The 10,139-nt window shown below is 55.0% G+C and overlaps 1 protein-coding gene across 6 annotated transcripts in view; it reads left to right on the forward strand.

The window, feature by feature from the left end:
* The window catches only part of DLG4 (discs, large homolog 4 (Drosophila)), a 29,851-nt gene that overhangs the window by 8,161 nt on the left and 11,551 nt on the right, over positions 1-10,139 (forward strand). For 2 of the 6 annotated variants that reach the window (XM_011994623.1, XM_011994626.1), the window contains 7 exons: positions 3,546-3,611; positions 7,423-7,476; positions 7,617-7,667; positions 7,860-7,984; positions 8,083-8,252; positions 8,351-8,487; positions 8,633-8,777. In XM_011994623.1, the coding sequence (XP_011850013.1) occupies positions 3,546-3,611; positions 7,423-7,476; positions 7,617-7,667; positions 7,860-7,984; positions 8,083-8,252; positions 8,351-8,487; positions 8,633-8,777 (748 nt within the window). Of the gene's footprint in view, positions 1-3,545; positions 3,612-4,521; positions 4,852-6,501; positions 6,725-7,422; positions 7,477-7,610; positions 7,668-7,859; positions 7,985-8,082; positions 8,253-8,350; positions 8,488-8,632; positions 8,778-10,139 lie in introns of those variants that run through there. The other 4 variants (XM_011994622.1, XM_011994624.1, XM_011994621.1 and 1 more) reach the window with 3 other exon arrangements.

The raw sequence follows: 10,139 nt of genomic DNA on the forward strand, positions 1-10,139 counted from the left end.
CCGGGACCCTTGATATTCCACCCACCCCCTTCCCTCAGTCCCCCTCCCCTTCTCCATGTCGGCTCGGAACAGATTCGCCTCCATGTGTCTCTGCGTGGTACGTGCCGCGATATGGGCTCCGGCCCCGCTCCCCTCTTCCCGGACCCCCGCAAATATCAGGGTGCAAGCTTCAAGCGCTGTCGCTCTTCCTTCTGCTTGGTGCGGGGTCTCTGGGTTGCAACTTCTTGCGGACAGGCGCTGTGGGTCGTCCCTCTTACCATTCACTTTGACTCACACCCCTATGTTTTGGGGGTGCAAGCCTCGGTTCCAGGTCATTCTGTGCAACTGGGGCTCCGGTGAGGAGGGGGCCAAAGGGGAAGGAACAACAGCGACTCCGTCCGTGTCCCCCATTCCCCAGGCGTTTTACTTGTCTTAAGCCCTAATATATTGGGGTGCAGACATGTCCCAGTAGCATCTGAGTTGTCGTGGGTTAGGGCCCTGAGTCCCAGTAGGATAAAGGGTGGGGGGTCCTCCTTTCCCATCCTGCTTTAATTGCCCTGTAATCCAGGACTGAGAGGTGCTGATCCGCCACCTCCCCAGCCCCCAGTATGCAGTTTCAGAATTACTCTCCCCCACCCCGACCCCTCCAGACGTTTCCCCACCCCCCACACGTACGTCGAAAATTTCCAGAGACTGAACCTAGTCCCTAACCTCTTCCAGCCACATTCTGGAAACCCTGGTACCCATTTCTTGTTCCCCATTTTCCCCATGTTGCCTCCCAATCCTGAGGAGCCTCTTCCTCAGTGCCAGATACCACCCTCCCTCCATGGGGGTGGGGCAGGGAGAGATACTGGGGGCTCCCTGAGATATAAATTTACCTTCATTTCCTCCCTAGAATAAATGATGAAATGGCCCTCCTCATGTTTCCATTTTCTTCGGGTGCACGCTGACATTTCCTCCTCAGATTCAGGAATTTTCTGAGGTGGAGTGAAGATAGAGGTGCACTGGACTCAAACCCTCCCCCAGACTCCAAAACTTGGGGCTTTGGTCCTAATTTACCTTGCAGGGAATCGGAGGCCTTGTGAAGAAAGAGTGGATAGCAGAGAGTGGCTTCCACCCCTTCCCCCAGGTCTCCTCAATTCTGGGGCTTGCCCCTCAGCTTGTGCACTGCCCAGGTAGAAGACCACCTTCTCAGGATGTGGAATGAACATTCTCTGTCGGTTCATAGAACTCCTTTATTCAAGACAGCTCAGCCTTTGAGCAGGGCTATTTTGTGTGTTCTATTTTCCTTCTCTACTTTTTGTGCCCATCGGATTGAAATCTGGAGTTCAGGATTCCCTCTCCAAGTCTGTGGCCCAGAGAATAGACTCAATCTTGCTGAGCCCCTGTTTTCCTTCTTTAAGACTCTTTAAATGTATCAGGGTGCTTCTTGATTCGCGTTGTCTCTGTCTTCTGGGTTTGAGAGTTTTCGTGCTGACAGGACCACTTCCCTTCTCCCATTCTTTTATTGTACCCTTACTCTACAGCCAGAGTTGTGTTACAGTCTCAGCCTTGATTCATCATCCTTAACATTTTCAGAATCATACTCTAGGATTGGCCATTGACCTTGATAAGCTTCCTCCCGTTTGATCTCGCAGCTGCTGCCCTCTAAGTATTAGGGCACTCTCAGCCTCTCAGAAACTTTTGGGAGGGAAATTCTGCTCTCTCTCTCTGTCTCTCTCTCTTTTTTGTTTTGGAGATGGAGTCTCGCTCTGTCGCCAGGCTGGAGTGCAGTGGCATGATCTCGGCTCACTGCAACCTCCGCTTCCCAGGTTGAAGCGATTCTTCTGCCTCAGCCTCCCATGTAGCTGGGATTACAGCCATGCGCCACCACGCCCAGCTAATTTTTGTATTTTTAGTAGAAATGGGGTTTCACCATGTTGGCCAGGCTGGGCTCTGACCTCAGGTGATCTGCCCACCTCGGCATCCCAAAGTGTTGGGATTACAGGCATCAGCCTCTGCTCCTGGCCTCTCTGTCTTTTTGAGACACGGTCTTACTCTGTTGCCCAGGCTGGAGTGCAGTGGTGTGATCGTGGCTCACTGCAGCCTCCACCTCTTGGGCTCAAGCAATTCTCTCACCTCATGTTCCTTAGTAGTTGGGACTACAGGCGTGCACCACCATGCCTGGCTCATTTTTGTATTTTTTGTAGACGGGGTTTCACCGTGTTGCCCAGGCTGGTCTCCAACTCCTGGGCTCAAGCAGTCTGCCCGCCTCAGCCTCCCAAAGTGCTGGGATTACCGTGCCTCCTCTTTTTACCCATGTGTGCTGGGCGGTGCATTCTGTCTTCTTCAGTCCTTGAGGGAACCCTGCATATGATACCTTCCCCTTCCCGAACCTGAAGCTTGGAGGGTCTGTCTCTGTGGAGGCCCGTTCCAGAGGAGAGGAGCAGGGGAGAGGGCAGAGGCGGACGTGGAACGGCCCAGGCAGAATCGCTGTCTTCTTCTGCTGTCTCCATCTGCCCTTTTCCTCCTTCTCTGGCCCCCAGTTAATCTCATTTTACTGTCGTCCCTATTAAGCTAGCACAGGAGGCCCTTGGGATGGCAGCTGATTAACTGGGCAGGGAGTCAGGGGCCATGTTGGACCTTTCACCCCAAAAGACCAGAGGGAGACCAGGAATTCACTCTGAGGCTCAGCATGCTACCCTCCTCCCCAACCAGGGAGGCTGGCACCCATTCTTGCCCCTGTCCTGAGCCCTGCTGTCTCTCTTCTTCCCCTTCCTTCTCCAGCTCATGCCCTTCTAGCATATCCGGATTAGCTGGCTGGGCTGCGGGCTGTTGTAGGGGTAGGGCCAGACTCCCGGGGCCCCTCTGTTGACTGCTTGGAAACCAGCAAGGGCAGTGAACTGGACAGGCTTAGCCTTGTCCTATCTCGGGGGCTGATGCCAAGTACCTTCTGGTGGAAGGGGCTGACTTCAGTCTTTGCCTAAGGAGTGCAAGGTAAAGGAGAGCCAATCACCTGTGGGGTAGAGGCTGCAATGGGGAGACTGAGGCCATGGAGGTGGGGTGCGGGGAGGATGCCATGCAGAGTAGGAGCAGCCAGAGGGATAGGGGAGGGGAGGCTAGAACAAGAGTGAGTTTGAGATGGTGAGAGAAGCAAGAAAGTTGGGGACTGGATGCAGAGAATGGAGGTGTGAGTGTCGGGGGCTAGAGCTCTGAGAAGCTGGAGGGACCCGAAGATGAAGGTGGCAGGGAAAGGGGTGAAGACACAGATGCCAGAGGGGCTATGCCCGCCAGAAGGCTGGTGTCCCAGGATATGAGGAGTAGGAGTTGGGGGATAGGATTAGGACCTGGGATTGATTGGGACCTGGAATTGATGAGAGGTGCTGAGGCCCTGGCGGGAGAGGGGGCTGTCGGGAGAGTGGAGAGAGGGGAGCCAATGGGCTAGAGGAGAGGGAGGGGGAGGAGCTGGTCAGGCCCCAGGGCCTTCCGCACTGCACTGGCTGGGGGAAGAGGAGGCGGCCAGGGCGGCCAGCCTGGAGCCTGAGGCACCGGGCCGGCCCCAGTGACACCTCCGTCCCCATCCCCAGAAATACCGCTACCAAGATGAAGACACGCCCCCTCTGGAGCACAGCCCGGCCCACCTCCCCAACCAGGTAAACGCCCCCGAGCTGGTGCACGTGGCGGAGAGGAACTTGTCCCACCTCGAGGCTGGCCACGGGGTCGTGGGCCACGCCCACCTCTCCCCCTTCAAGGTAGGAGACCCTGGTGGCCCCCTCCCCAGTGCGGCCCTCGGAGCCTCGGAGCTGCAGCAATCCCCAAGGGCCGGTAGGGTGAGAGAGAGCCGTGGGGGGCTGGGGGGGATGCTGGAACTGGGGGTGGGGGTTTGGGACGTGGGCTCCTGGGGCCTGGGGGAGGGGGCGTTTGGGGGGCTGGAAACACCTTGGTCCCACAGAGGAGAAACAGGCCAGGCCAATGGGAGTGGATGTCCAGCCTAAGGCAAGAATGTGTGTGTGCGCGCGTGCCTGTGCCTGTGTGCGTGTGCTGTATGTGTGTGTGTGCCTGCGCGTGTGTGCACGCGTGCGTGCCTGTGCGTGTGTGCGTGCGCTGTATGCGTGTGTGTGCGTGCACTGTATGCGTGTGTGTTGAGGTGTGTGCATCCCCCAGGAAGCCCCCCACGCCTGGGACCTCCTCATTCCTTCACACCCCCAACCTCCGTTTCCATTTTCTGTGTCCAGAGCTCTGTTCCAAGCGCCTGCTGCCCTCATTTGCTCTTGTCCCTTCCCCGCCTCCTCCCCCTACCTCCGCCTCTGGGTCTGGTTCGCCCTGTCCCCGAGTCTCCAGCCCTTTCCATCTGTCTGGCCTGAGACTTCACATGGTGGGGCCTTGCTGCCTCGTCCCCTGCCCCAGCCTTTGCTCCACTCCTGAGCTCTCTCCCGGCTCTGCAGCCTTTCCTCCCTGCTGGCTGACTGGCTGGCTCTTGATGCTGTCTCTCTCTTCCTCCCACGCATTCTCCTCTCCCTCTCCCTGATCCCCAGCTCAGGCCGCTGCGGCCTCATCAGTCCTTTCCCTCATCAGTCCTCTCCCTCCATCAGCCAGCTCCCCTTTCCCATGTTCCCTCTTGCCTATTCATCTTCACCGTCTCTCTTTTCCTCCTCCCCTCTCTCATCCTCTTGGGTTCTCACCTCTGCATATCTTCTTTCTGTCCCCCTCTGCCCCCTCCATCATCCCCCACCACCTGTTTCCCTTTCTCCTCTCTGCTCACAGCGTCCTCCTCTCTCCAGCCCCGGGAGGCCTGGTTTCTGGGAACTTCCATCCTCCAGGCCACTTTCCATCTTCCCCTTCCTCCGTCTCTTCTTCTGGGGACACAGGATGGGGAGGACTGGAGAGCACCAGGCAAGCTGTGAGATTGAGAGGACACCGTGGGGTCAGGGTGGGGATTCTAGGATGATGTGGGATGCTCTGGGAAGGGGGAGGTTGCTGACATTTCACCAAGAAGATGCATGGGGAGGAGGTCTCTGAGCCTAGGGAGCGGGCAATCAGGTTCTGGAGTGAGAACTGGCAAGACAGGAGTTGGGGAACAGGAAGGTAAGAGGTCCTGGGTCAGGGCCCGGATAGGGATAAGACTGTGAAATCAGGGTGGTGAATGGAGCTGACAGAGCAAGGAAAGGAAGGCCCTGGAGACAGGGATGGTACAGAGTGTTTGTGTGAATTCTGTGGATGCTAGGAGTGAGGGAAAGAAGACTAGAGATGCTTTTTGTAAGGCAGGGCCATTCAATCCCTGAGCAGGGGGAAGAGGAGGTAGGGAGCCTAAGGGGTGGTAGTTAGTACAGAGCTAATGTGGATCAAAGTTTAGGAGCAGAAGAGGGTGGAGGGAGAGCGTGTTGGAGGCCATAAGCATGGGGTGGAGGTCTCAGGACAAGTCCTCACCTGGGGAACAAGAGAAGCCCCAATTTTCAGAAGAGAGGGGGAGTTGATTGAGAAGTGTAAGATTGTTACTTGAGAATAATCTTGAGGGTATGAAGGCAGGGTAAGGGAGAATGGTGATACACTCTCTGGGGAATCAGAAATTGAGATGGAGTAGCTGGGTGCGGTGGCATGTGCCTGTAGCTACACAGGAGGCTGAGGTGGGAGGACTGCTTGAGCCCAGGAGTTCAAGGCAGCAGTGAGCTATGATCACACCACTGCGCTCCAGCCTGGGTGACGCAGCGAGACTCTGTCTCGGGAAAAAAAGAAAAAAAGAAATTGGAATGGAGGATGAGGCCACGACATTGGTAAGGGATGGGGCTGGAGGGTGTGATAGGGCCCGGGAAGCGGATGGAGAATGGAGGCTGGAGGCTAGGGTTGGAAGATGGATGTTGAAGGGCGAGACAGGGATGGAGATGGAGCGTGTGGGATGCGGGCAGAGACAGGGATGGGAAGCAAATGAATGTCGTAGTGGATGAAGGTGGGTGTGCTGGGAAGGAGGTTCCAGGATAGGGATGGGATGGGGATTGAGGATAGGCTATGGGATGGAGGATGAACACGTGGATGAGATTTTGGCAGTCAGTGGCTGTTGGTTGGACAACAGCATTTGCTGAGATGTGAAGGGTTGGAGGGTGGTGTTAATCGATTTATGGGTGTGAAATCTGTGATACAGCTTGAAAATGGTTGGTAGTTTGTAGGCTTGGGAAATAGCAGTAGGAGAGGGGAGGGACCCCTTTGGACGGGGAGAGCGGGAAGGAGACTGGGGAATCCTTGGGCTTGGGCTACTGCAAATACATGTTTCTTTAAGGAGGAAGTAGGTTGGGGACCCCGGAAGGAGGCTCTTGGCGGCCTCCCCCCATTGCCATAGAGACGTGGCTTCGGTTGCCCTGGCAATTGGGGAAGCCCCTAGGACCGGCCTAAAGCTGGCCCCGCCTGGGAGTCTAGAGACCAGGCGATTGACGTCAGGGACCTGGGCACGCCCCACTTTAACCCCTTCCCGAATGAAGTTGGGGGAGGGAATAGATGAGCGGGATAAGACCCGGATGTCTTTCACCACTCCCCCTTCCTGACGTCCTTTGCACTGCGTAGGGTGAGGGGCGTAGGGGAGCGAGGAAGGCAGGTTATTCAGAATGCGCTGCGCCCACAAACCTCTTCAGCCCGGCCTCCTCTCCGCCTGGCTAACGCTGGGCGGGGCCCAGGGCAGAAGAGGCGGGGCTAGCGGAAACCTTCTGCGCTCAGGAGTTTGGTCGGCCTCAGGCCACGCCCCACCCCCCTGTTGTCCTGACGACGGGGCCTCTTGGAGGTGGGTCTCCCCGGGTCTTGGCTGGTCCTAGATACCGTTGCTAGGCAACGCGGTCCCTAGAGGAAGGGGTGGATTGGACGTCTGGTTGGTGAGACCAAGGGAGGGGTCTGCAGCTGGGGGAACCCCGGATTCCCGGGGTGCAGGGTTTAGGGCAAATGTGTGTGAAGGTGAGGGACAAGTCTAGGGGAGGATTATGATAATATCTGGGTAGTTATGGGGGGATTGGGAGGGATGGGGCAGGAAGTGGGTACCAGGACCCGGTGGACATGATCCCTGGGTTGTCCATGTGTAGCACATAAGGCATGTAACACCCTGTGGTGTTACATCCGGTGAGAAGCTCCCTTCCCCCAAGCCTACCCCCCTCTCCCCACTCTTTGCCATCTGCTGCTCCCCTCTCCGTCTGGCTGTCTCCCTTCCCGCTTCTCCTACACCTCCTTCCACATGCAGGGGGCCCCGGGCTGGGCAGAGTTAGATCCATGTGCTTGTGCATCTGTGCGTGTGTGTGTGCGTGCGCATGTGCACGCGTGTGCGTGTGTGTGTGATGTGGAGTGAGACTGGGCCCTTGAGCAGCTCTCAGCGTGGCAGAGTGGGCTTGGCTAAGAGGCTGAAAGGGTAGCCACGCTGATGGGACCCTCCGTTACGGGCTCCCTCTCGAGTCAAGGCTCAGGTGGCTTTTTGTCTCTTGTTTCCCCAAACAGGCCAATTCTCCCCCTGTGATTGTCAACACAGATACCCTAGAAGCCCCAGGATATGTGAGTTGTTTAGATTTTGGGGCTAGGGCCATTGCAGAAGGAAGGAGGGAGTAAGGGAGGGAAGCAGATGACGGGCAGGTTGTGAGGCAGGAATGTCTGTCTCACTGCTTTTGTGTTTCTGTCCCGTGCTGGAGTTGCAGGTGAACGGGACCGAGGGGGAGATGGAATACGAGGAAATCACATTGGAAAGGGTGAGCAGGCTCCTCCATTGGCAGTCCCCTTGGCCCCCCATCTGTACCTTTCTTTCTGCCCATGTGGTCTGCGTGGCCAGCCCCTCACCCTATCCCTTCCTGCTCTGGCTGCTCCAAGCCATTTCCCACCCCACTTGCCTTGCCAGACTTGGGCAGTGAGGGGAGCTGACCCTCTTCCCCTCCTTCGCCCAGGGTAACTCAGGTCTGGGCTTCAGCATCGCAGGTGGCACTGACAACCCACACATCGGTGACGACCCGTCCATTTTCATCACCAAGATCATTCCTGGTGGGGCTGCGGCCCAGGATGGCCGCCTCAGGTGAGGAGAGGATACAGGGGTTAGGATGCTTGGTCCCTGGAGAGGGAGGGCCAGGGCAGCAGGAAGCTCTTGGCTCAGGCCCACGTTGCTGCTCCCAGGGTCAACGACAGCATCCTGTTTGTAAATGAAGTGGATGTGCGCGAGGTGACCCACTCGGCAGCGGTGGAGGCCCTCAAAGAGGCAGGCTCCATCGTTCGCCTCTATGTCATGCGCCGGAAGCCCCCAGCTGAGAAGGTCATGGAGATCAAGCTCATCAAGGGGCCTAAAGGTAGTAACTCATTTTGTTCCCCCATCCCAACTGTCCTGTGCCCCCAAGTCTGCTTCCTGGGCACCTGGGCACCCACCTCTGGCCTCCCCTCCATCCAGGTCTTGGCTTCAGCATCGCAGGGGGCGTAGGGAACCAGCACATCCCAGGAGATAATAGCATCTATGTAACAAAGATCATCGAAGGGGGTGCTGCCCACAAGGATGGGAGGTTGCAGATTGGAGACAAGATCCTGGCGGTGAGGACCCCATCTAGCCCATTTTCTAGCCCAAATCTGGGTCTCACCTACTAGCCCTGGCAGGCGCAAGTTCATCACTTCATCCCAGTCCATCTGTCTTGGGCCATTTGTGGCTTTGTCTGAGCTTTGCTTTCCTTGACTCCAGGTCAACAGTGTGGGGCTAGAGGATGTCATGCATGAAGATGCTGTGGCAGCCCTGAAGAACACGTATGATGTTGTCTACCTAAAGGTGGCCAAGCCCAGCAATGCCTACCTGAGTGACAGCTATGCTCCCCCAGACATCACAACCTGTGAGAGCCCTTCAAACGCCAAAGCTCCCCATGACCCATCCCGTTTAACCCATGACATGCAGTCCCATGACATCCCTATAGCTGTCCCTCTTCAGATATTCCCAATGAAATAGCCACAACCTCTGATCCTTGCTGTTGTCAGAGAAGAGATGGAAAATCAATTACCATAAAAGAACTAGAAAAGATCGTCAATGATCTCTCCCATGGAAGGCACAAAACCTGTTTGGTTTTATGGCTAATTTTATGAAATTCTCAAGGAATAGATAATTCTTCTGCTCTTCCAGAGTATAGGAAAGATAAAAGATTTCGCATTTCATTTTATAAGGTCAGTTCAAATGGTCACAAGGATAACGTAAAATAAGGAGAGTATAGACCTGTTTTGCTTCTGAATAGAGATACAAGACTTTATAATAATATAGTAGCAAACCAAACATGGCAGCATGTTAAGGAAATAACATAGGATTTGTTTCAGAAAACTAAAGATGGCTCAATATTAGGAAATCTCTCAGTATGATTCATATATTAAAATGTTAAGGGAGGCCAAGTGTGGTGGTTCATGCTTGTAATCCCAGCACTTGGGAAGCCAAGGTAGGAGGATTTGAGACCAGCTAGGGATTTGAGACCAGCCTAGGCAACATAGCGAGATCCTGTCTCTACAAAAAATAAAAAAAATTAGCACACACCTATACTCCTTGCTACTTGGGAGGCTGAGGCTGGAGGATCACTTGAGCCGAGAAGTTGGAAGCTACAGTGAGCCAATGATTGTGCCACTGCCCACCAGACTGGTGACAGAGCAAGAGGAGAAAACGATACGATCATCTCAAATAGACGTGAGAAAGGCATTTGGTGAAATTCACCATCTCTTTTGGATGAAAGCTTTTAGTAAACTAGGAACAGAGGAATTTTCCTTAGGATGGTGAAGACTAGTTATCAGGAACCGGTAATGAACATTTTATAATGATACAATTTTAGCAGTGTGTCCATTAACTTATTTTTAAATTTAATTTTAATTTTTATTTTGTTCTTGAAATGGAGTTTTGCTCTTGTTGCCCAGGCTGGAGTGCAGTGGTGCGATCTCGGCTCACTGCAACCTCTGCCTCCCAGGTTCAAGTGTTTCCGCTGCCCCAGCCTACCGAGTAGCTGGGATTACAGGCACCCGCCATCACGCCCGGCTAATTTTTTTTTTTTTTTTTGAGACGGAGTTTCGCTTTTGTTGCCCAGGCTGGAGTGCAATGGTGCGATCTTGGCTCACTGCAACCTCCGTCTCCCAGGTTCAAGCGATTCTCCTGCCTCAGCCTCCCGAGTAGCTGGGATTACAGGCATGTGCCACCACCCCAGCTAATTTTGTGTGTGTGTATGTAT

Source organism: Mandrillus leucophaeus, unplaced genomic scaffold (assembly GCF_000951045.1).
Source record: "Mandrillus leucophaeus isolate KB7577 unplaced genomic scaffold, Mleu.le_1.0 Scaffold46, whole genome shotgun sequence".
Taxonomy (NCBI): Eukaryota; Metazoa; Chordata; class Mammalia; order Primates; family Cercopithecidae; genus Mandrillus; species Mandrillus leucophaeus.